We start from the raw sequence: 27304 nt of genomic DNA, 5'->3' as shown, positions 1-27304 counted from the left end.
AGCAATTTAAGGTAGAGGGACAAAGGGCAGCATCCTTCTTAACCACAGTTTTGCTGCAGGGACAATGACTTCCCAGATGAGGAGTATCTATTTCTTACCGCACAGCACTGATGCCATGCCAGGTAAAAGGGTAGGAATCCAAGGAGAGCAAAGCCCTTTAATAGAAGGCTGGGTCCCCCAAGCATCACTATCTGTAAAAATGCATCCTGCTTCACAAACCACAGCACAGGAGGTTCCTCTACCACACGTGTTTTGCTTACAAATCACAGTCAACTCGCTGACGTATTCTGCCCTGCTCAGTCAGTGAGCTCCATTATTGTATGGCTGCGGGAGGCTTCCTGCAAATGGCAAAATAGTCCTTGAACAACAGGTAAAAGCCGCAATTAACTGTGGATGAAAAGGATGGTCTCCTTGGAGGTGCTGGCTAATCAAGCAATTAGAAACTACTTCCCATTACCTGCACTCCCACAAAGCAGAACTGGACTGACATCCTTCCAAATTACTGTCTTTCCATCAATTTAAGCCCTTTATACGATTTGGCTTCAGCAGAGACAAGCCTTGACCTCTGGGCTCTCCCCAGACCTTTCTCCCAGCTTTGAACAAAGCAAGCACTGGAAGCAACACATTCAATCACCGGTGTGTTCTCCCTATGGAGCCTGTTTTGCTTCTCAGCCCTCCTGGAGCGCAGCAAACTCAGCAGCAATGGTGTAAGTGTGTGTGCAGATGTGGATACCTGGGGTCCAAGCAGAGAGCTGGTCAGGACTTCTTGGGACCCCTCACTTAATAGCATCTGAGACTGCTCAGCTTCAGCAATTCCCACTCACCTCTGCGACAGCTTCAAGAGCTGTTAGCAAGAGGCCAGAGATGTAAGGATAAGTCAAGGGGCAAGGAGGAAGGACAGACCCTCACTCGCACAGCAGGCGAGGCCAGCCCTGTGCCCTACACCAGCCCCTCGCTCCCCAGGCAAAGACGCAGCCTGGACACAGAGCACTTGAGCAGCTGCGCAGCACAGGTGCCCACCAGCATGGGAAAGACCCTACCTGAGACCATACTCGCCTCGTGGGGATGCTAACTTTATTCTTGCCCTAACTCCCAACCGCGCAACCTCAAACCAGACATAGGACCAGGAACCAGAGGACCAGCCTGGCGGGAACCTGCCAGAGAGGAACACTGGGATACTTCTGAAGGGACAGTGGTTAGAGATGGGTGGATGGGGAGGGAATGCTCCCACCAAGACAAATTACCTGCAACATGAGTAAAAGCCTGGGTAGAGTATGGAGTATGCAAACACACCGAGGGGGAGAATAAGGAGTCTTGGGGAAAAGGTCAGAAAGTTGATTACAAAATGCTGATGTGTGAGGATGGGCTGGAAGCTGATGAGCAATGGGATCTGGAAAGTGACATTTTGCTGTACACAGGAGAGGGATTACCGTGGTGCTGAGTGGGTAGAGCTACGCTCTGGCCTACTGGGATGTGCAGATCAGATGGATGACTGCAAACCAGGAGGTATTTTAGGACTAGAAAGAGGTAAAAGAGTGTGAAGGCATAGATAGGAGTACACAGTGAAGTCAGGAGATGTCACAGTATCCAAACTCATTATCATTGCACAGCGGCAGAGAAGCAAGACCCACAGAGCCATATTAGGGACTGCACTGGACAGTACTGGAGCCAGGCAACAGAAAGACACCAGGGATATTTGGAAGAGGAGGGTTGTAAAAGCTGCCAAGTCATTCTGCAGCCACTCAGTCCTATGAGGAGGGATGGTCTGGAATGGCCTTGATCACAGCAGAGAGAAGCAGATTTATTTTTGAAAGGGGAGAGTTTCACAATAGCCCAATTAGTCTTAGCAACGAGCAATAAGCACCTCTGAGCACCTTGTCCATGGAAGTAACACAGAGAAAGACCTACAGGAAGCCTTTCTGACAGACACCGAAGGGTTGTCAGGTGGAACTGGCATGGCCAAACTCAGAGATGCCCTGCTCTGGGAGGCATCTCTGCTCTGGGATCAAACTGGCATCACCTCCCCAGTATCCCTATATCCCACGGCCACAAGCCAGTCTCTTCCAACAGACCTGCCAGAGGGAGGAAATGCCCCTAATCCCAGTGCTGGCAAAACATTTCTTCCATCATTTCTAGTTTCTAAGCACAACGATTTTGTACTTTTAAGGTGCAGCCTCTCCAAAAGATTCATCTTCCAGAGCCTCTCATCAGCCTTTCTCCCTAAATGTCTGGTGCCCAGATTTCACCAGAAGTTGCCTGGCTCTGCTCCGCATGCACCTTGTTGAGTTAGAGAGCTTAGCTGAACCAGCTATCTTTCCCTGTGTCATTAATAGCCTGCAGAGACAATGACAATTGTGGGGTAGAGAACATACTCATTTTGCATTCATTTTCCACGCCTGACACCTTTTCACTTTCAGAACCTTGTTGAAGCAGGGAAGATGAGAATAGAAGTAGGAGAGACTCTCTCATTCATATCTGATCACCCATTCTTATGCACACAGCTTTTCCCAACTGATCCAAGGAATCCATCCGGAACAAGCCCTACCTGTGGTATCTCCACTGTCTCCCCAAAAGACTCTTACTCAATGATCTTGCTAGTGAGCGTTTCCAGGAGTCATTGTAAAGATTTCTTCGTGCAGCCTCTCCCACTGCTACTACTGGTGTTGTCCTGAGAATCACACCCCCACCCCAACCTCTTGCATACAACACTCAAGAGAATGATCACCTCCCACCATCACTTAGCCAAACCACTATGGCTGAGATTAGAAAGCCAGCATCTGCTCACTACTGATTATTTTTATCCTAATGATCCTTGATAGGTACACAGATTCACCCTAGACTTAAAACAGGGTTTGACAGGGCTACCCACTAGTCAGCATATATGGTGCTTCTCCTTCTGTGTCAGATCAGTACACATGCCATTTGCCTTTAAATCAGTCCATTAGCTCATGCAGCAGAGCTACATGCTGCAGCTCCCAGTCTCCAGCCACGATGCTGGCGTAGAATGGGAGTTCCCCCATCAGCAGGGTGTCACGCAACTCTGCGTGGTGACAGCAGAGCCATGTCGAACTGCTGTAAACCCACCTCACAAGCCCCCTGCCTTTGCTCAAAGATCAGTCCCATTGGCATGCTCTCCATTTATGCCAGTTTTCCCACAAAACCACTCAATTTGACCAACATCCAAGCCTCTGATAAGGTTCTGAGTAGGTCACGTCAGAAGACAGACTATTTCTAATTGACTGAAGATACAACGCTTCTATACATGAAATTGGCTTTTTTTGATCCTTATGCCCTTTTGCAAGCTCTTGCTTAATTTGTCAGCTTGTCACATGCCTCCCTAGGTATCTCTGTACTTCCAGTTGCTGTTTCCCCCATTTGTTCTGCACTGATCCAAACTGTATATAATTACTTCTTGCCTACACCTGAGATTCATCTGAGAAGCCTGCTCTTGAGCCTGATGGGGGAACTGGAAGTCTTACCACTGAATTTGAGAGCAGCACGGTTAGGCTCAGGCTCCCTGGGAAGGTTCCCTCACTGTCATTTTCTCTTCTGTTTGAATTCATCTGCAAGTTTGCAGGTGTGATGCTGGCCCCAAGGGGGAAGGTTTCAGGATCCCTCTTTGCACTCCCCTCTGCTCTGACACTCCACTTTGCCCTTCTGCCATCTATATTTCAGCTAAGTATAAAGTATATTGTATTTAAAATGTACTGAGGATGTAGCTACACTGGAATTAAATTTGCTCCTGAAGTAACCCTATTAAATCCTCTGGGCTTCAGCAAAGACAACTTTGGTGCATTAGGTTCCCCAAATCCTTTTTGCTTTTAAATACCTTGATGTGGTACCTTGTAACTAATGGAAATGGGCATTTACCTCTGCTTTTAATACTGCCCAGTTTCACCAGCTCCTTTATTTTTATACGTCATTCTCTTCATTTCTCTCTTTTATCATCGCTCTCTTTTTCTCATTAGCATTTCCTCTCTATCCCTTTCTTCCCATTTCTACCTTTTTCCCCTCCCTCTCTCTGTCTCTTTAAAATTAAATATTGCCCAGCACTGCCCATGCGGGTGAAGTGAATGCTAAGAGGGAAGGCTGCTGTGGAGACTGGATTCGAGCTGCCTCACTGGGAATCAATGAGGCATAGAGGGCTCGTCTAGCTCCCAAAAAGCTGAAAGAAACCAGGGCATATCAGTGGCAGCTGAACACGCACTTGAGAGAAAAGAAGAGGGCCCACCTCCGAGCGCCTAGCTCAGCCTGAGAGATGCCACACAAACTGAGCCCGGGCTGCGGTCATTTAATGGGGCTAACCTCAGCGTGGCTTTCCATGGCTTCTGCAGAGGGAAGATTGCCGGATGGAGGCCCATGGAGCAGCACGGGTCTGCAGGGAGCAGACAGCCTGCCCTGCTCCATCTATCCACTGAGCTATGAAACACAGCTGGTACCTGCCATGCTACAAGGATGCAGCACTGAGAAAGGGAACATCTTTCAGGTCAGGGGCTGACATTAACCCTGCCATCAAACAGCAGGGAAATATTAGTTGCCATTCCTGACTAGACAATACCTAGGCCTAAAATGACACATAGGCAGACCCAACCCATCCAAATCTGCCCATGGTGTACTCACTAGGTGCAAATACTTCACTTACTTCATCATGTTACCCCCATACCTCCTCACCACACAGTCACACACCCCAGAATACCTCAAAACACACATCCACACTGCTTCCATTCTTCAGCCTCCTGTCTTCCTCTCCCTCACTCCCACCTTCTCTTCCATTGCCTTTGCACACTGCTGCCTCCTGCCTCCCTCTCATCATGTCAGTTGTGATCCTTGAAATGCCTCTCCTCAACCTGGGCAGGAGTGTGAGGGGACCTCTTCTTGTAAGGGGCAAGATGCAAAGTAGCAGAACAACCCTCTCTAAATACTGTGGTTACTTCCCTTATATCCCATGAACACAGGCACCCACCTCTGATCTCAGTGCTGCGGACTGCTGAGGGTTAATGGTGACACAGACTCCTGGGCTACTGTATTACGTGACTGCAAGCACCAAAAGTGATTTATGCTATTATTTTCTTTGGGGGTTAATTAGGGGCTCGAGAAAGTAAAAGGCTGTCAATGCTAGCTGGAATTGGTCTAGCACAGCTAGGGGAGAGAGTCGTCCCTCACAGAGCCCTGCTAATATATCTTTGTCCTGAACATCAATATCTCCAGCTCCCACCGCTCAGTGTGGCAGACAGCCCTCCATCCTGACCTCCAGCAACCCTGTTAGTCTTGGCATAACCTCTGGGATACGCTGCTCTGTTGAGCCCTGCCATTTCCACCTGGCAGCCCTCACACCCTTAATCCTCTGTTATCTTCTCCTTTCCTAAGATTGCCAATAATGTCCATCAATGGGCACGGAAAATTCGCATGGTATTCTCCCAGGGGCAAGGAGGAGATATGTTCCTTTGGTATCTTTCGTGACTGAGAACCACCAAGGACCTCCTTGCTCCTGTTTTCCTTCTTCTAGCTGCCCAGGGCTTGCTGAGGCCTGAGAAGCCAACACAGGCTATGGCAGCCCCTACCTCTTTGCCCAGATCCTCACGGATGACTTGCTCTATCTCCTGCCTGGTGCTCTGCGGGGCCTGGCTGTGCAGCACTTTGAGGGTGCGGGTGTACTCCTCAGGCAGCAGGTAGTCAAGCGCTCCCAGGTGCTGTCCCACCTTGATGAAGGTGCCCCGGTTGGCACAGCACAGTTCCCGGAGGCGCTCAGCAGAGCGCAGGTGCACCTGTGGAGAGACCAGAACGTCAGCCAAGTCCTTTTGCTGTCTGTTACGTACACGCACCCACATACACACTTTTTATTTGTCCAGTATTTAAACAGACCAGGGATTTCCTTTCTTGATTTTGGGCATCATCATCTAATGTGTCAGCTAAGTATTAGGACTCTGGCTTGATTCAGAGGGGCTGAACCAGACCACGACAAGATGCTCCAGAGTATAAGGGGCTTCGACACTTGTTTGCACAGGCACCGTGATCAGTGACAGCACATTAGTTTTTAGCTCTGTTCAGGGCTACATCCTTCCACAGAATAAGAAGTCTAGCCATAGGGCAGCTTTAGTTTGTCACTGTGATCCACTGCTACGATGCACAGTTTGGGAATCCCTTGTCAAAAGACAAAAGTCAGGACCACAACCATGTATGTTAGACTCTTAGTGTGAGTGCAATGAATTAAAGTGAGAAGAAAACCACAGATACCATCCCAGAAACTTCCAGGAACTTGGAAGAAGAGTCTGTTAAAAATCAAAACTACAGATGTCTATTTGGCAGTGAGAAGAACAGTTAGTGGGCAGTCCTCCATTCTCCTCAGCTCACTCTGACACACCACAAGAGGAAATTACATCCTTCCAGTCCAGCCAGATCTTGCTCTTAGTGCTTACATTGCCAACAAAGTCTGCAGTGACAGTGGTTTTAGAAACTAAGAATTAGACTTGCCAGCTTTGCTCACATTGGCCAAAATGCAGCCACCAAAGGACAAAACCCATCACCAATCACTTGCCTGGTCTGGATTTCAGCTCCTGAGGTTCATTCTGCCTTTCAAGAACAGACCAGCCACCACATCCTTCACTGACAATGATTTATTCTGCCTTTATTACTCTCACTAGAAAAGCCTCCTGCCAAGGACACAGCTATATTCAATATTCTTTAATAAACTTCAGATAAGTTTACTCTGATATATTAATAAAATCTAAGCAAATCAGTAACAAAAAATAACTCTGCACCCATCTCCTGTTAATGCCTGACACCTGTCTGCATAGAGGCTCCTAATTCCTCTGGCTTCTGTGTCAGAAGTCATTGAAGGTCAAATCCTGTGTCTGCAGACCTCATCTGCCCAAGATCCTGTGGTGAGGGACTCCACCAAAAGCCTCGAAGTACGTGGGAGAAAGGAACAACACCACAAACACGCATGAACACCACACACACCCCCTTTAGTGGCTATCTTTGCCCTCCGTGCAAAGCAGTGCTGTGTCACATCATGAGACAGGGCGAGTGTCTCACATTTGGGAACGTGTCAGGGGACAGACTGGGTGCAGAGCTGCAAGCGCACAAAACACAGGCCTGGGGGAGTGTGAGGAGAAAGCCTAATGTGTAGTCTCACACTTAGCGTGTAAGACTCGACAGCTTGATGCACACACGCACGCACACACGCACACACACACTTTCCTAGGCGGGCACGCACAGGCAAGCGTAACTTGCGCTAGGAGAGTGAGTTTCCCCCAGCATATTGCCTGCTCAAAAGCACTCACAAATACACAGGCAGAAAATAACACCCACAAGCAAGCCTGAAGTCTCCCACATTACTGTGCTGCATTTTACACACCAGCTTTAAAGCTCCTGCTGTAACAAGCAAGCCTCTGCCCTGGCTGTTTCCCTGCTCTCCTTCCCTGTGTGCGGCGGGTGCAAAAGTAGGCCAAAAGGGGACAAGGAAAGGAAGCTGTGAAAGAGGACAAGAGAGCAAGAAAGGCAGCGAGGGAGTAATGGGATGAAAGAGAAAGGCAGTGGGAGGGAGGGAGCCAGAGTAGCTGGGTAGTTTGTCACAGCACCAGGAGTGCAGCCCATTACAGGGAAACAGCTTTTATGCAGCTCCGATAATCGCCCTCCGCCAGCTGCCTCCAGCCGTGGAGGAAACCCCCTGCCAGCAGCAAAGGGAAAGGGGAGCAGTGGTCAGGCAGCCGCCTCTCCCGAGGCGTCGGGCAGCCACAGCCCAGGGCACGGGCAGGAAACAGTGGCAAGGCTCGGCTTCTTGCAGATATGCTCCAAAAACCCCAGCACTGAGCACGGGCCAGCACAGGGCCCTGCGACCTCCCACAGGCACAGCGGGAGTCCATCAAATGACTCCAGGCTGCAGCATGGCTCAGGGCAAAGCGGCAGCACCCCTGGGGCTGTAGCGCAGTCCTGGGTGTGAGGCTGGGCAGCCAGGTCAGGGTAGAGGTGCTGGCTCCAATGCACCTACCTGCCCCACACGGATCACCAAGAGAGATGGAAAAAACAGGATGGAAAGTTCATGTAGCTGAAAATGCAACTGGGTACAGACACACTTCGATGCAGGGTGTATCTTCATGTCGGTCACTGCTGAGAAGGGAGCAGAAATAGCCCCTCTCTCCTCTAGCACAAGGAGAGAGGAAATTTTGGCCCTGCCAAACTTATCCACCCTGTAGAGAACCTGGTTGGCCTCATGGACACAGCAGTCCTGGCCAAGAGATACAAGAGCATCCTTACAGAGGGCTCCAGGAACAAAACAACAAAACCCCCATGCACAGCATCCTCTACCATGCTCTCACAACTGGTTTGGTTAAAACTCCTAAGAGAGAGCTGACCTGGCTGGTTGTCCGGACCAGGGAACGCCAGCTCCTGCCCCTGCTAGAGAGACAGAAGATGACCAGGCAACTGGTAGCAGAAGAAGGAAATCTATCTGTAGCCCCACATTTTACAAAATTCCAGTTTGCATTACAGGCAGAAGTACAGTGAGAATGAAGCAGGACTGTGAATGCAGCTTCCAAGGTCTCTTTTCTTATCAACCACGTCAGGATTTTTAGCAGAAAAATGTTCATAACGCTATCTATTAATTGCCTGGATCTCCCCAAGCTAGGTCACAGTCCAGATGCAGCACTTGTTTCTCTGATAGATGACCTTCTCCTAATCATAGGCAAAGTAAGATTTCCACATTCCTACTACTGTGTCCAATACTGTTAACCCATGTTTCTGTCCTACCTTGAAGAAATTGCAGAGTAAATGGAAACCCCCAGAATGGCTCAAAGCTTTTCTCCAAGAACTCTCACAAGATATTGCTCTTTGTTGCACAAGCAATACCTTGAAGATTCTTATTATCAGGGAAAAGAGCTGGGAACAACAGCTAGTTAGACAGGGAGCTGCTTGTATGCATCATGCCTAGGAGCACACTGCAGAGAAAGGAAGCATTTCATGTACCAAGGATTACCAAGAATAAGCCTCCCTCAGGAAGCACTTCGGATCACAAATGCCATCTGAGTGTGTATATGGTTCTTTCCTCAGTCCACATGGGCATCTCTTTCTTTCTCAAACCCCTTCCCCAAATTTCAGCAGGACAAATTCTCCATTGACCCACAGCATGGCTATCAGACTTGTGGTTTACCTAAGCCCTGGGTAGATGGGGATTAACACTGATTATTAAAATTGTTCCATATGGGCCATAATGGAAGTAATAACTGTCAGGTATGGAGAGGAGGCACCTCTGGGATGAAGCACATACTCAGCAAGCAGGGCTGCAAAGGGACATTTTTTAATTTACCCTTGATATACAAGCAGACCTGGCTTCTCAAGTAATTTTGATGCTTTTGAAGGAGCCTTTACTCACAGAGACCTTGGCAAAGAACTGCTCTTCAGAGCATCAGACATGCAAGGTGTCACAAACTGGCAGATGCTAATCTGGTCTTAAAAATAACAGAATTAATTTAGCAGAAAATAAATACCGAAGTTAAAATATACTGGTGAAAACTTGAGTATCTGGTATCAGACCTGGTGACAAAAGGGCTCAGAAAGGCCACTAAAGACCATAAGGTAAGTGGTGGAAGCCACTCCTCACATGAAAAATCCTTCAGAAAAGTCATTCCAACCCTGAAGGGCGTACTCATAGCTGGCAAAACGTGAAATGAGGATTAGGAATGCAGAGAGAAAATTTGAAATGCAATTAGTCAAAGACATAACAAACAAGTCACCAGAAATTCTTGGTGATGAGCGTTGCCTCCAGGAACACTGCGAACACAGACATCTCACAAAGGACATCAGGCTGGATTTCGCCCAGAGGACAGGGCTAGCAGGACTGCTCCTCCTCTCACCTCCATACCGGAGAGCACTCTTGTACAGGTGAGCAGGAACAGCTCCACGCCACGTGGTGCCCGCTCGCATCCCACCTACTCCCAACCTGAGCAAGGGAAAGGAGGCACCTTCTCCTGCTGCAGGCAATTCCCTCCATGGGGCAGGATGCTGAGGACAAGCCTGCCCATCACTGCTTACAATGGAGGTATACTCTCCAAGTTGATATTTCACGAAAGATGTCTCCAGAAAACACCTTGAAAACTTCAATCATATAACACTTAGAGATGAATTTAAAAAGTAGCCGAGATGCTAATAATCATAATAAAAAGGGGATTGCACATTAAAACCGTTAGCTTCCAGAGGACTGAAGGGGAACAAACGTTGCCCTGTATTTAAGAAAAATCCAGAGTAATCTGGGAAATTATAGTCTTGCAAGCTTTTATTCTGTATCAACTAAATTAGTCGAGACAATAATTATAGAGAGTACTAAAAATCATCTAGCTATATGTGATATGACTGAAAAAAGCCAACAGGCATTTTGAGAGGAAAAAAAATCATTCTTCACCAGTCCACTAAAATACTCCGAGCATGTTAATGCAGTGGTCAATAGAAGAGAAAAGGGAGATATTTATTGGGACTTTCAAGTGCCTTTCAATAAATCCCCTCACAAAGAGTGAAAAGAAAACTGAGTAATTATTGGAGAAGATACAAAAATGCTTCTTTACAGCACTTGCTCATTTTATCCCATTCCTGGCTCAGAATTCCCTTTTTGCAACACCAGGCCCAGCACTACAGGCAGCAGCAGTGGGGGACTCTCTAGTTAGGACAAGGCTGCAACATTTAGTGATGTTTTTACCACAGCTTCATTTCAACCTGCTCTGAATTCTTTTAGACGAGGTGATACTGCAGAAGCCCTGTCTACATTAGCACCTGCAATGTTGTTACTTCCAGTGAGGCTGAACTAGCACTGGAAGCACTGAGAAATGTGATGAAAAGGGAAACAGGTACAGGTAGCACCCGCCAGGCAGAAGGGGCTCTCTGCTATAAATGGGTTGACCCGCATCACTGTCAAAAACAAACAGCAGAGTGTCCCGTTACACCCCTTCTTACACCAAGGTTTAATTTCCCTGCTAGCTATCTGGCAAAGGAGAGAAGGGTGCAGTGACAAAAATTCCATGAGATGCAACAGAAATTATTCACCACTATGGAAAAATAAGCCCTGCCAAGTCCCTACCAAAGACAGGTGAACCATTAATAGACTGGCAGATCCCCCTCAGCATAGATTGCTGCAAGGTTACACATATTGGAAGGTGCAATTTATCCTGGCTGCACACACTGATGGGCTCTAAATTAACTGTAACCGCCCAACACGTGCATCACGTTGTTGTGGATGGCTCAGTGAAGGCACTTGCTCAATGCACAGTGGGGGTCAGGAAAACCCAAACAAGCTGTTTGACTGTGTTAAGAAAGAAAAAGAGAAAAACATTCAAAATATCAAAATGCCATTGTATAAACTGAAAGCACAACCTCACCTTGGATTCTGGACATCCCATCACAAAAAGGGGTACAGAAGAAAAAGAAGAGGACAGAGAAGGACAGGGAAAAATGATCATGGACTTGAAAAGAGTCTATAAAAAAAGAGATCTGAAATGTTAGGGATCTGTTTAGATTAGAGAGAGTTGATACATAAGAGAGAAGAGTTATATGAAAAGAAAACCTCTCGTTCCTATTTCCAGCTCTCACAAAACAGCAAATAATAGGGCATTCCACAAAGCAACAATCTTTTTAAAGTTTTTTTTACATCCCACTTTGCACAGTACAGCATTAACCAGTGGCACTCACTGTCAGAGGACAGAGAAGCCAAGGGCTTAATGGAATTCAGAAAGGCTTTAGACATTTATGATAAAACAACCATACCTGATTTTATATGGAGCTCTTCATCTCTAAAAGTGCTTTTACAAAGCTCTTTACAAAACTCAGGATCGCTATCCCCCATTTTACAGAGTCATAAGAACATTACGTGTAATAAAATGTCTAAAGGGCTTTAAACACTCTTGCTCAAGGCATCAAGACAAAAATTACCCTATTGATTGGCCACAGTGAGAGACAGAATGAAAACAGGGTGCACTGATGCTCCCAGCATCATTAAAATCTTTAAAGAACCTATTTGGTGTACAGCAAAACAGGACAGCACAAACCAGAGAGGAATGAAAGGATGTCCACCTCAATTTAACGCAGTGAGAGACTGAAATCAAGTGCCGTGCCAAAAGATCTGTGAAGATGTTTAGGGAGGATACAGCTACTGGTGAAGTGAATAGGGTACCTGGGTGCTTTAAAAACAGCAACAGAAAATGACAGTGTAGTTTCATCCAAGGGGCTGTTATCTCCTCTTTCAACAAATCTGAATAAGTATACAGTTAATATAAACTACTACAGCCTTCACTAACACTGTCAGCCTGGTAATCAAACTGACTGACAGCAGGTGTGCGGCAAGGAGACACACAACTCTAAATGGAATTATTATTGCCTCCTTTTTGTACTATCTTTCCTGCATACCTTTTACAAAATCTCATTCCAATGCACACCAGATATTTCCCATTCAAACGCTTCCTTATACCAATACTAACTGATCATACTGTTGATCACAGACAGATACACGTCTTTGGAATTGGAATAACTCCTGCTGCAATGTACCCCACTATCTAATAATTCACTATTTGTATAAGTTATGCATAACATTCCTAAAGATTTAGCTATGGGTCTCTGCCTGCCCATATGAGAGTAGGGTATTCCATATGTTCCCACTTAGGCAGGTACATTGTTACCTTTTCAGACATATACTTTTTCGTTAGTTCCCCGTGGTGCAAGCCCTGCTTAAAAAGGCATCCCCCTAATTCTCCGTTTTGACTTCCATAGCTCAAAATAGTTCTAGCAGATACCAAAATCCTTCAGAAATTCTGGCACAACAGTAGGTTGCCAGTGGGACAGCCAGGAAGTGAGAAAGAGCGCTTCATAGCTTGCAAAGGATAAAGGACGGAGATGATCCCCTAGACTAAAGCGACAATTTCTTAGCTTCTCAGTTTCACGCTGAACAGATGTGCAAGCTCCCACCCTCCGAGCCATCAGGCCTCTGAATTTCCGTGTACAAGCACACACAGACATTGACCTCACCCCCAAGCTACACACACACCCATGCTCTTCCCGCTAATACCCTGATTCACAACATGGTTCCTAACAATCCCTACAGGTGACTAAGGGGAGGCCTAGCAACAAACCCCTAGTTTGAGACGTCACTTGATTTAGGAAACATTTACGCTGGGCTGAGGTCCATCTCTTCAGCCAGTTACTTCCCAAGCTGCTCTGAGAGGAGGAAGCAGTGCTGCTCGACCGCAGCGTGGAGCACCAGCAGTCACCTTGCTAAACCCTGCCCTTGCTGGCTGGTGCATGCACAACCAGTGCCGATAGCCTGCTCATGTTCCATCTTCATTTTGCTCCAAGCTCGGTCATTTGTGCTCTGATTATCTCTCATTACTGACGACCTTGCTGTAATGAGTTTTAATCTGCCTCGTATTAATTAGAAACATTTTCATTAGCCAGCTCAATTTTAGGTAAATAGCTAATAGAAGCAACTGAGCTGCAATTAGTTATCTGTGGGGCAGTTCAGGAGAAAAATCAGAAGGGAGCAGCTGTTTCCCCTCTAGACACCTCTGTGATACAATGCACTGTTCTGTCTAAGTCTCCTGAGCAGGGAGAACAAGGAGCACAGGGAAGGGATGGTCAGAGACAAGGGGAAAATAACATGCTAAAACAACTGGGACGTAGCACTTCTGTGGCTATGGCATTACCTGCCTGTTCTCTCCCACTAACAGTTCCAGATCAAACTGTTGAATACGAGAATCTGAGAGTCAAGCTGAGTTCTTTACACCTACAGACATCACCTCCAGTGAACAAGGTTCTGCTCTTGAAGCTGTTTTACCCTGAGGGGAGCCCTCTCCAGAAGACAATACCTGTGACTGCACAACAGGTCCTTCACATAGCCTCTCTTTTGGGGCATGTACACTTATGTGAATGGCACTTACACATGAGGACAAGATCAGATCAGATTTGCATAAGAAGGACCAGACCTATGTATACACAGATGTATAATACCTGCAAAGTCAGCAGGTTCCTAAAAGCACCCTCAGTGCCTTGTTGTCCCGATAGGGTTGGTATACAAAGCGATCTGTGCTGTGATTTGTTGCAGAGCACCCATGGAGTATAGGAAGTCATTCAACAGCACGGCTGCAGAAGGCACAGAGACATTTACAGAAGCTGCAGTGAAATTAGGCACGTGTCTCAATCCATTGATCACAGAGCCTGCAGCTCCTGTTACAGAGGCAGGTGAAATGACAATAAATGTGACACAGCATCTCTCAAAATCTTGCTAACAAAATTAATTCTGCTCAGCTTGGATCAGACCATGTGGGTTGGCAGTGAAAACAAGCTGAGGGCTGTAAAAACATCATCTTATATGGCCTTGTTTTTAGCTGTGGTGGGGGGCTCCTAGCCATCAGTCCTATTAAGCCCTGTTTTATTTGCTATTTTCAGTTGCTGTAAGGAACGAGATCAACCGAGATGTATGTGACATTCAGGAGTGTTCCCTAAACAGGACCTACTGACACACTCTACAGAAACCATAGACTATTGACAGAACAGCAAGACACGATGCTGTGCACAAAAATGACCTGAAGGGAGAATGCTCCCCAAACAGTCCATGTAAAGAGAGCCTAGGAAGGCAGTAATATGGGAAGTGAGGGCTGGTCCTGGGCTGTGGGGAGCCAGGGGGGGAAGAGCTCAAACAAGGCCACAGTAGGAATTAGCTGTCACTGAAGCTCATACCATTATGGCTATGTATAGGGAGGCTTCGCATTGGGAAAAGGGGTGTAGAGATGGTCTCTTCACTTAGAAAAAGGTCTGAGGTCCCAGACAGAGTAGAGAGAGCAAAACAAACAAGGACAAGTACATCAGGAGTTACTGCAAGACAGATGAACCAGTATGGTATAAATGAGAGAGAGTTTCGTGATTTGTCCTCAATAGTAAGACCAGATGGTGCTAAGAAGGCTGACCTGGTAACATTTTCCAACTACTCAAGAGGTCAGACACTGCAAACGGGAAGGGAAACATACAGCGTGTTACTAGGGTTAGTGAAGAGGTAGAAGATGAGATGAAATGAGTATCAAGGGAAACTGTTCAATGCTGAATACTCCTGGCCTTTGAAGCAAAGTGAAGGATTCTAGCAGCAGAGATGAGGATGGACATCTGAGAGGCTTTTCCCTGAGTCCCCACACCCATCCTGCAATAAAGTGGAGCTGGAAAAGCCATGGAGTCCACAGGAAGCACTGACAGACAGAAGACACACTGAAAGACACACTGAAAGGTGAGGTTTATCAGGATGCATGGCCCAAGCACAGAAGGAAAGATGGAGAAAGCTCAGCTAAGTCTGATCTAGTTCAGCAGCTGAGGGTCAAGACAGGGTAGCTTCACACAGCCTGCTCTCCTAGTGTGGGTGTGCAGGGAAGAAGGAAGCGCAGAGGCAGCCGTTGCAGCTAGAGGGGAGAAATCGTCACATCCACTTTGTCAACACCAAAGAATCTGGGCTGACATTTTTCTCTTCCCAACAGTTGAATCCCACCCTACCAGCTGCACGTCACAGCTGACCTCCAGTCAGGACCTATCTGAGTCAACGTCAGGCGATTAAACCGCACAACGGCAGCTTCTCCCCCTTGTACATATGCAAGTTCTCTCCTGGCAGGTCACTCCAACAGCCAGGGGAGCAGAGCAAGCGGGCTCCCTCTCTTACAGCCACGCAGACAGGCACCAGCATTTAGCTTGGTGACAGAACCCAGAAAGAAGGGTTTCCACTGCAGCCTCTCAAGAGTTCTCAATACATCCCCTTGCCAAACGGACAAGAGGCAGATTCCTTTCCCCTTCTTTAATCCGAGCAGCTCTGACCTTTAAAGTACAGACCTCTTCCCACAGGAACAGGATGCCTGAAGAAGAGAGGGATGGTAACACATGAAATACCTAGAAGTGATTAAATTGGACTGACGAGGAAGTCAGGAAAGAGAACAACCATGGGATTACGCTGTTAATTCCAAAAAACTGCAGCGACTGTCATACCACTACATCCAACATATAGAGAGTGGTTGCGGTGCCAGTAAGTCATCATCAATGGCAAAGTGCAGTTCTACTTTAAAAAGTGCCTATGTTGAAAAAAAAAAACAAAACAAACAAAAAAACCAAAGAAATGTCCCCTTGTTACTCGGCAGGTCTATTCCCTTCTGGATATCAGTCAGAGTTGCTGACTTCAGTGAAATTTCTATATATATAAATTACTCCAGCTTTTTCATCCAGTTAACACCATGCAGCTCCATACCAAGAAAGGCAGCTGGTGTCTATTAGCATCCCAGCAATGTCACCACTAAGGGAGACTGAGCTGGTGTCTCTTCTGATTCATGCACAATCAATAGACTTGTTAAACTGCAATTAGAAGGTCAGATCCTTCCTTGCAGCCACTCCTTTGCTTTCTCACTGAAAACAATAGGTTTGTGCAGGTGCCAATGGAAGCAGAATTTGGAAAAAATGGGCTTACGTGGGTGCCAGTGAAGGTAGCATTTGCTTTACTGAATCCTTATGGCTGCTAGGAACACAAACAACAGAGAGAAACTATCTTGGCTTTGAGGGTGCCACTTAAAAAGAGCATGAGATAGCAGTTTAATAAAGTAAAACATGAATATTTGACATGGCACCACATTGAGATGAACAAAAGGAGAGCCCAGGTGAGGCCACATGTTGCTTATTCATTATCCAGACTAGATTACTTTTGCTCCCACAATAAGCAGAAGGAATTACCCCCAGCAGTACCAGAGGCAATTGCCTTTATTGCAGCTGGTATCACAATGAACAATATTGTACGTGTCTCCCCTGCAATTGGCTGTGGCTCACCAAGGTTGTGAAAGGAATAAAACTGAGATCGTCTTTATATACAATTACATAGTCAACATTTTGCCCTTTCCATTGCCAGTCGTTGAGTTTTCCCTCTCATCTAAGAGATGAATGAGCACCCACAAGGCAGGGATGCTGCATTTGTAAATGTCAAACGTATTATAAGAATCTAGAGTAAAATAGTCAGTAACGCTGTTGGATGCCTTGTCTCATTCTGATTTTAAGAAAATGGAGTGTGCCTCCACCTGCACACTCCCTGTCAGCCATTATTTTATTTACAAGCAATTGGGTGCAAGAGGAAACATTAACAGTGCACGGGGAGTTGAGCCAAGAAGAAAAGCAGCAGAAAGCCTCCACCTCCAGCTTACTTATCCCATCCAGGATCAAAGTGACCAGCCAATAGTCTTTAAGAGTGGCTCAGCCTAGGAAATTATAAAATAGATTCCTGCTCACTTGCCTGTGGAGGGATACCCCACCCTTCCAGAGAAGCAACTACAAATAGCAGGAAATGGGCTTTATCAGGTGGAAATCTAGGGTGGATTTCTTCTTGATATATGAGATGCTGATTACCACAGATCACCTGTGCAAGTACCCCAAGTGGCAGGGTAAGGAAAGCCTGGTCCATCACTACCCAGTTACAATTTTTTTGTAGAAAAAACTGCAAATCGGGCAGTGCTTGCCACAATTTAAAAAAGAAAGCACCATCTAGGAATCCAGAGGTTTCAGTTTGAATCTCACATGAGCAAAAGTCAAGGTTCCTTTGTCAAAAGGGGGAGAATCTGGTGTAAGAGGCTAACACTGGACAAGAGAAAACAAATATGACACTGCAGTAGAGATAATAGGCAAGAGACAATCTCCATCAACACACTAGTCAAAGACAGCCAATTTCTAACGTTGACTAGAAGGTAAATAGTAAACTCAAGACAAAAGGCCTATCACAAAGGCAATCAGTACAAAACCTGACAGAAAAATAGTATTGACAGAGATCCTCCAAAGAAGCCCTTGCTGGCAAAATACAATCACTGTCAAGAGTCCCAAGGACAAAATTTGCACGCCAAAAAGGACCATAGAGAATTAGCACTACACAAGATGGGTGTGAAGCAAAACAATGAAAAGAAATCAGATGCTAGCAATCCAAAAGTAATGCTATCTATGACTTCTAGCTTGATATAATTATTTTATTAAAGCATTTACATACTCTACACGGAGATACAGACATCCCATGAAGAACGATGAAGTCACACTGAAACAGGGAGTTGACATCCGCAGGCAGGGGAGGATGGAAAATGGAATAAACGTGGTCTTGTTTTGGTCTCTGGAAAAGAGTGGAGCTTCACTGTTCTCTCATTAAGAAGATCATGGCACGAAAGGGCACCGTGCATTGATTACCACAGAGGATGTGTTCCTTTCCTGGGCAGGGACAGAGTGCTGTATGTATGAGCACTTGCCTGGAGGTGATAAACTCTGTTTAAATGTCTGCCTGACAACTCGAGTGAGATTTCAAAGAAGGTAAAGCTGAGAATGTGAACAGGCCTCCTACAGGAGGCTTATTTAAATTTAGATTATGCCTATTCTGGAGCCTAATATAGACTCCTTTTTAATCGTGTGCTCATCAGCACCTGGGATTCACTAACATCTCATAGTAGCCAGTCAACTATGAGATACATATCTAACTGCCTCTTTGAAAGCACAGTTCTCAAGTCTACATAAATGGCTGTCCTGACTACACATAAGTTGGGTGAGCTTCTAAACACAGCCATGAGCAATCCAGATATTTCAAACTCCTGTTCCCCTGGGCTTTGGCAGAACACTTCAGTCTCAGGGAGGCAGGGTGCCTCAGTCACCTCCACTACAGGAACGCAGCCGTCTATAGGCCACATCACGACAGGCCCCAGAGAGCACCCCTCAAGAATAATTTGGGGTGGGTAGTCTCCAACTTCCAGGAGGACAAAGGCAGGCAGAACATCATTGGCCACTTGGAACTCATCCAGCACATCAGATCTGACCTCCCTGACGCAGGGAACCCTTAGTGGCCACAAAGCAGTCTGGATAATGACTATATGTCTTGTTCTAAAATCCATCAAATCCTCAAGTGCAGCATTCCTCACTTCCAAGCCTTAACCATGACCCAGAGAGAAGACATTGGTCCAATACCAACCATGAAGACCTCCCCTCCATATGGCAATGCCCAGATTCAAGCTCATTTGGCACATGATATTGGGAAACCAAAAGCTCACTAAACGCAAGCTTGGAAACCCACTCTATACTCTAGTCCTAGTTTTGCAAATCCCCCATCTCCAACAAAATACGTGTTGGCTTACAGAGAAGCACGTGTTTCTAGCAGTTACACGGGAACTGTTAGATTTTACTATTCAGTTGCCTGAAAGAAGAAAAAGAAATCTCCTCTGTTGGCCTATTAATCTGTCATAACGAGATTCTTCATAATTAATTTGTCCCTAACAGTTGCTTTGTAATGGTAGCGAGAGAATATTTCAGGAATGGCAATTACCTCTGGTGTCAAAATGATGAGGAAAACAAATGTTCAACCATCAACAAAATGCAGTGCCTTTTCCACTCCCACCCAATGGTGGGTGACAGCACTGCACATCAGAATTACAGTGCGGTGAATTACTAGGCATGTTGCAACTGAGAATTAATTTCCCCTCTTGAGATGATATTTGTTGAGCAATGCAGGTGGAAGGAGCGGCATCTGCCACTGGGATGGGGGTTGTGTGGGGAAGTGGTCTCATCTATACATTGCTTTTTCTTTAATTTACTACACATACGTCCAACAATTATAAGCAGTGAACATTTTTTAAAAATATTTAAAGGAACCTTCCTTCATTAGCTACACATACATCCCACCATTTCAAAGATTTTGCAAAAAGACAGAGCTTGACTTCTTTGTTGTTGCTTTATTTAAATTTAGTATCCTTCAAATAAAAACCACATGCCTGCATTAGTCTTTCAATTTCTAGGGTTTCTAGGCTGTTTGTAAATGGAAGAATGGGCTGTGAGCTCATTGGATTTCAGCACATTACAGAACCTGACATCTGACATTCTGGAGTGAGATTTCCAGGAATGAATCATGGATCATAGAATCATAGAATCGTCAAGGTTGGAAAAGACCCTTAAGATCATCAAGTCCAACCCTTAACCTAGCACTGCCAAGTCCACCACTAAACCATGTCCTCGAGCACCACGTCTACCCTTCTTTTAAATACCTCCAGCAATGGAGACTCAACCACTTCCCTGGGCAGCCTGTTCCAATGCTTGACTACCCTTGCAGGGAACAAGTTTTTCCTAATATCCAACCTAAACTTCCCCTAGCACAACTTGAGGCCGTCTCCTCTCGTCCTATCGCTTGTTACTTGGGAGAAGAGACTGACCTCCACCTCGCTACAAACCTCCTTTCAGGTAGTTGTAGAGAGTGATAAGGTCTCCCCTCAGCCTCCTCTTATCCAGACTGAACAACCCCAGTTCCCTCAGCCGCTCCTTATAAGACTTGTGCTCTAGACCCGTCACCAGCTTCATTGCCCTCCTCAGGACACGCTCCAGGACCTCCATGTCCTTCTTGTAGTGAGGGGCCCAAAACTGAACACAGTACTCAAGGTGCAGCCTCACCAGTGCCGAGTACAGGGACACTATCGCCTCCCTGGTCCTGCTGGCCACACTATTCTTGATACAGGCCAGGATGCCATTGGCCCTCTTGGCCACCTGGGCACACTTCTGGCTCATGTTCAGGCAGCTGTCAACCAACACCCCCAGGTCCTTTTCCGCCAGACAGCTCTCCAGCCACTCCTCCCCAAGCCTGTAGTGTTGCATGGGGTTGTTGTGACCGAAGTGCAGGACCCGGCACTTGGCCTGGTTGAAGCTATGGCATGCATAGCACGTAGCTCGTCTCTCCAGGTGAGGACTAAGCTCTGCCAGTGTTGGGAATCCTACTCCAGCAAGGGACTGGGAAGGGGAAACCTGCTGGCTTGGCAGCTGTTGACACAGGTGTGCAAAGCCACAGCCTGGGAGAGCTGTCCTGCCTGGGGCTGGCCATGAATCCACCCAGCGCCTGGGTCTCAATTTTTTCAGAAAACTAACGTTGTGGCAAATCTTTGCCACATGAGTTGTTAATGAATGTAAGACCTGGTAGGGTAAGTCTGTACCCAATCTGACAGCGGCACGGCGGGGGCCAGGGAGGTGGCAGCCAGGGGCTGAGGCATCAGCGGGGAGAGGTAAGGGCAGAGCCAGGGCAGGCTGCAGGAGAATTAAGAGAGCAGGAAGCCGATTCAGGCCTGGTACAGGATGGCAGCGTAAGTGAACAGAGAGGTCAGCTGTGCAGGGCTAGCGAGGCAAGCTGCATGCATTCAGATGGGGATATACCAGGAGAGGTGCATGCGTGAAGCTGCTTCTGCCTGCATTTTGCTGAGTCCTGAGCCACATTACCAAGCACTTGCTACCCTAAAATCAAAACATATAGGTTTAAAAGAATCAAACATCACCCTCACTCCTGGTAGAGACTCAGTCCCTAGCCTGTGGCCTCTGAGGCCAGTGGAGGCCGAGGAAAGTTGTGGCTGATCCAACCCTGCCCGTCACGGAGGCAGGAGCTCGTACAGCTCTTGGGAGCCCTTCACATGGATCAGGTTGCAGACAGCTCTTGTCTTCAAGCACACAGCCCAGCACAAGCACCAGCTCAGAGCAAGGAAAGCATGGTTCCAGCTAACAGCCTTGCTGTTTCTCACTCCCCATCGCTCAGGAGCCATCATTTCATTATAACAATGTTCCCCAGTCAAGGATCACCACTCTGTATATTGGCAGTGAATAACTCCCAATTCAGGCTGCCACAGCAAAACCTCAGCTTACTGCAAGAAATAGAAGCAGGGAAGCTGTCCTGGGGAGGAAGAGGAGAGACAGAACAGGCGATACCAGAGCACTCCAGAGATGAAACAGCTCCTGCTGGGCTCTGGAAATGCCCAGCTGTGCTGCCTGACTGTGAATGCAAAGGGCCTAAGGGAGGAAAGTGTCTATCTTCCCTACTTCTCTTCACACAACAGTCCTATGATAAACAAATGGGAGTGCAAAGCCTGCTGCCCTTCAGCAATCCTGCAAAAAACAACTGGTGTTCAGAGCAACCCTACAATAACAAACAGGCTGCACAGTTACAGAGTTCACAGGCAACTCAAAACAAGTATATTTTCAAACAGAGACTGCAGGGGCAGTAAAGACATTTTAGGAGCTGGGCGTTTTTTTAAATGCAATTCTGCTAGTGACCTTTTCAGTGAATTTGCCTCTAAATTCAGCAAAGCTGGCAAGCCAGGAAACGGATCCAGCCTTAGCGGGAGGCATTTCATAAAGCACTGTGCACGTGTGTATATGTGCAGGCTCACATGCAGATTCCTTGTTAAAGTGGAGCTAGGAACAGAGTGGAAGCTGTATAAAGATGACCTTTGTCACTATGTTTATCTGCTCCCTGTGGGCCCCTTCCAAGTCACATCAGCTCAGTACACTGACAAAAACAAGTTGTTACTGGTGTCAGACCTGCCAAGATGATGCTGCTGCAGAGGAAGGAGAAGCAAGCTGCTCTGAATGGTGCACCATCAGCAGAATTTGCAGCCACTGAGACAGGACTCTCAAGTTAAAAAAAAAAGAAAAGAAAACAAACAAACAAAAAGAAACCTCAAACCAATTCTATAGGTCCAAAAGTAGGCTTAACTAGGCTAGCAGTGAATGCGATTACCATCTTGGATTCACTCCTCCAAAGCCATCTTTGAACCTTTGACTCTGTCTTGCAAGTGGCTATTTCAACGGAAGCACTCACACCCTGAACACACAGGCACATGTCTACAGGCAGACAGATGTGCCTGTCCAAATGTACAGAAATGCAGACACGTGCTCACATCAGCAGATTTCTAGGCAGGGCATCTGAACACTCTAGTCAATAAAGTAAAGCGTAGCTTCCAAACCTGGCACTGAACTTTACTAAATCAGCAACTGCTCCAACTCAAGAGAAACATAGCTTCCGTTTTTCCTAGTCCCCAGGGCTTCGTCAGTTTGGCAGAGTCCCATCTGGCCCTGGGGCACCGCATGGAGGAAGACAGCAGAGTTCCCTTCAGAGACACCTTTCCGTCAAGTATGCAAACAGGATGGTCCCCACATAGGTAAAAGGGTTTGCCTGGAACCCACTAAGACACCTTCAATGTTGCCAAGTCCAGAGAAGTGTTTGCAAGACACCACCCACCAGAGCAATTCCCTCAACACTGACTTAACAGGCTAAATGAAGACACTGGCTTGACAGGTAAGATAATCGTGTTCTACCCTCCAGCATATTATTTTATCAGATATACTTTGGGGAGAATGTGATAAGGTCACTGGTTTAGCAGAGCAAATCTACAGTACATGGTCCTGCTCTGAAATTCCAGACAGGCCTGATATGTGAAATATCCTCTGCATGCCACACCAGTCTTTTCACCTGTTTTTACATCTCCATACTCCTAATTTGGGGTCCTTCAAGCTGGTGTTTCATTGCAAGTTGACTACAGTCACCTTAGAAAGGGGAACAGAATCCACAATATGGGTCTTGTTAAGGACTCAAAGGACAAACAAAACAACATTTGAGAAGCCTAGTTTGCCATTGCAAGTACTGATGCATCGCTATCTCCAAATGAGTCTTTTAGGTATCTCTTTTTCCTAGTCTCAGATAAGATTATTTAAATTCCCAAGCCAGCTGTCTTCTTATTTTTAAAATAAGTAAAGCACTGGCTACCTGTCAGCTCTACTGATTTTACAGGTGACCTGCAAAAACCAAGTCATATAAACTGGCCAGTAGTTCAAGGCTACACAGTCCTTCATTAAGAAAACATCCCTACATCCAAAGTCAATGGGACCAGCCTTAAGTTACTTACAGTGGATCCTAAGCAATTCCCACTTGCTTTTTGTTTCCTTCCCTCTTTACACAGGCCTTCAACCCTCTGAGAAATCCTATGTGCATATCTATTTGCACCACACACATCTAGGGTGAAAATCTAGGCAAATAAATAAATCTCAATCATGAGCTCTTCAAAGAAGATACCATCTCTTACCATATCTCTTGACCTTGCACTGCCGAGTGTTCATTTCACATTGGGACTCAAGGCATAGTCCAAACACTAAATAAAACAAGATTATTTCTTCACTTTCCATTTGCTCTTTTTATAGTGCTCCGCATGGTGCAGGCTCCTTGCAGCCTACATCCTTCAAGGGCTTCCTAATGGTTTCCTCACTGTTGAGATGTTCTTCACATATTCCTCTGGCTATTATGTACCTCTTCAGCAGCTATAAGGAAGCAAATGAGGTCTTCAGGGATTCAAATGAAAAGGGATAGCCCCACCTGGAGGAGAGAAGGCTAAATGCTCCCAAGGCACAGAGCTTCATTCCTGCTGGGGAGCTGCAAGAAAGATGCAGGACCACTTAGGCAAGTGGTGCGCCTGACACCTCACACTCATGCTCTTGGAGTGAAGCACTTCAGGCACAAGGGTGCACAGCCAGGGAAAAAAAGTGCAATAAATGAGGCACTGCCTTTTCCCCCTCGCTTCTCTCCTCCTTCCTCCTCCAAAAATGTCACAGTGAGATGGGCCATCTCTCTGAATAAATCACTGCAGAGGACTGAAGAACATCCTGTTTTATAGGCACACATCCCCCAAAAAATGGACCTTCCTAATGCTACAAAATTAAAACCTAGAGATGCTGTGGCCATGATGTTCAGCTGACACCACTCTAGAAAGCAGAAGGAGGAAAAGGAAGTGTCTTATAATTATAAGATTTATTTTACAGCTTGTTATGTGTTTTCAGCGCAAAGCTTTCACACTTTATGTGTTGGCAGGAAGTTTGCTAGACAGCAGTGCTCAAATGTAGAGTCATCAAGCCACCAGCTGGCCCTGCTAGTAGCTTTTTTAGACTGCATTAGTGTCGACCATGCCTTTTAGATTAAGAGATATCCTGGGGAGCACATAATAGGGCAACCTAACATGATCGGCTCAGGGACTATGGATGGGCTGTGGAGCTCTTCACCTCTATTACTGGTTCCCATTTAGCTTGGTGACAGAAAGTCACTGCCACCTAATGGCTATTCCATGTCTCCTTCATTTGCTTCTTCTCATCCCAGTTCACCACAGGTTGAAGAACAGGCAAAGAGAGTCACCACCGCATGCACTGGCCGTGGTGTAGAACAGTCGACAGTCCCCATTCACAGCTGCCTTTTTGAAGGAATGCCCTGGAGAGCTCCTGGGGATTTCTCTCTGCAGATGCAGTCCACCTCCATCATGAAGAAACTATTTTAGGACATCACTCCCTATTATTTAAGGCACACAGTGTTACTGAATCAAGAGGGAAGTCCAAAGACGCAGGCTATTTCATTGGTCTGAACTATCCAGAAACTGTACATTTTTTTTTTTTTTTAAACCACACGCACACATATGCCGACTCATTTTCTTTCCAGGATCCTTCAGTCGGGCAACTTCACTATGAGACACAGTTCGTTTTGAAAACACCCACCCCACCATGAGAGGCAAACACAAACAATGCTAGGAATAGCCTCCAAGGAGCAAGAAATCATATTCTGCATAATGATGGCACAAGGTTGCGCCTTCCAAATATTTGCCCAGATACTGACAGCCCAATAACCAGGAGTTTGAATGAGAACATCCTCATTCTGCTCTCAAAAGGAGGAAAGTTAATTAACCTCCCCAAATGGCTTTTCCCTGACAAAGCAATTCTGTAGCCAACAAAGTTAATTCAAGAATGGATTCCCACTGTCTCCCAAGACACCTTGACCACAGATCCTTTCTCTCCTTGCTGTCTCCTCTCCATTAAAAAAAATACCTGTATCCACATTCACAGCAGTAATCTTTTGTCTTACATAGGAAAACAACAAAAAACCACTCTGCTCAAGATTTTCAGCTGTGGCCACTAGTGCCAAAACCTGCAAGATGACCAACCCACTGCAATCCTCTTACTACACTGACAACTGAGAAGCCCATTGATGCCAGCCCTTAAACAAACTGCATGTTGTGAAATACCTCCTGACTGACAGAAGGATCAACAGAAATTGATGCCAGCAATATAGGAAGTGTCAACCAAGACATCCAGGTGCTATGATGAGAGGCATACTGGAAATGTCACAGGGTAGGCTGACTTGAGACTAAGGAGACAAACACTCAAGGAGGCAAACACTCAAGGAGGCAGAAGAATGTCATAGAAATGCAGCCCTCTACAAAATAAAATAGTTTGTTGAGAAAGCAACAGGTAAGGAAATGGCACGGAGCCGGCTGCTTTCCTTCCTCCTCTGACCCAGTACAAGCAGGGGCAGAAATGGGAAGAAATGCCCAAGCTTCCGTGTGCAAAGATGGCCAGAATCATATAATGAAATAGACATGAAGTGAAGAAAGCTCATATCTCTCCTAATGCTCCTGACACTAGATCTACAGACATCCAATGTCTTTGGGGCTAACCATGGCTACCGCTGGCCTTGACATCAGTACACTAGCATTATCATCATATGCAGGAAAAGGGCAGACACCCCAGGAAAGGATTCTTAACTCAGGAAAAAGCTCAAGTTGCCTATGTGGTCCAGCCACCAGCAGTGAGATGAAGCAACCACTGGGATGAACAGAAAGCCTGACCACTTAAAGCAGGTTTATCCCTGCTACAGGCAAGGGCAGGAATGGAAAAGATAAGACATCTTTTCTCTTTCCTGCTGAGGAAGGGCTGTGAGTGCCATCAGCAAGGTGGATTCTTGTATCTCCCGGCTGACGGGAGAACCAGAGAGAGGCAAACCAACCCCAGGGACACACAGTGAATTTCCAGCTATTGCTTCCTGCCTCATGGAGAGTAGTAAATACACCCCCAATCTGCTGGCCACAGAAAGGTGATGAGAACTGAGTGGCTGAGACCATTAGCATCAAAAGCGGCCCATGAGAGACAGAAAAACAGAGTAAGATTGAAGAGAATTCCTTGGAGCTAAGTGGGAACCTGGCTAAAAGCCCCTGGGGAACCCATTTCCTTCTTAATCTGCTTTGCATTTAATTGTTTCTTAATGACTATGTCCCTGTTTGGCCCCAACAGGCTCAGGCACTGGTGCTGCCACTGAGGCTTCTCTCATCTGAGGCCATGGGTAATTTAGAGGCTCCAGTTTAATGGCTGACTGGGAATCCGTGGAGAATTATCATTAAGCATTATCATTTGCACTGGAGTAGCACCCACCGGTATGCTGAGTACCAGGAGGAGATGCACAGAAAAAGTGTTTTTCTACTCCCAGCTGCAAGCCCGTCCCAGGCACACATGCAGCTGCGCCCCCTCACCAGAGACAGAGGCACAGCAGCTGCACCCAGACCTGCTGGTACTATCCACAGTCCCAGGGTCACCAAATCCCTGCCTCACAGAATCTCTATTCTAATCACAGCACCAAAAGTGAGGCTGGAAATCAGTAACCAATTCATATGCATGCTTAAAAGAAAATTCCAAA

The 27304-nt window shown here is 46.4% G+C and overlaps 1 protein-coding gene across 3 annotated transcripts in view; it reads right to left on the bottom strand.

Annotated features, from left to right (window-relative positions):
* The window catches only part of ADCK1 (aarF domain containing kinase 1), an 83207-nt gene that overhangs the window by 44914 nt on the left and 10989 nt on the right, over positions 1-27304 (bottom strand). For all 3 annotated transcript variants that reach the window (XM_087747420.1, XM_087747421.1, XM_087747419.1), the window contains exon 4: positions 5562-5765. In XM_087747420.1, the coding sequence (XP_087603546.1) occupies positions 5562-5765 (204 nt within the window). The remainder of the gene's footprint in view (positions 1-5561; positions 5766-27304) is intronic.

The sequence above is a fragment of the Nipponia nippon genome, unplaced genomic scaffold (genome assembly GCF_047370975.1).
Source record: "Nipponia nippon isolate SJK-2023a ecotype South Korea unplaced genomic scaffold, ASM4737097v1 scaffold_11, whole genome shotgun sequence".
In the NCBI taxonomy this organism is placed as follows: domain Eukaryota; kingdom Metazoa; phylum Chordata; class Aves; order Pelecaniformes; family Threskiornithidae; genus Nipponia; species Nipponia nippon.
The sequence above is the reverse complement of the archived record's forward strand: the minus strand, read 5'-3'. Positions and strand labels throughout refer to the sequence as shown.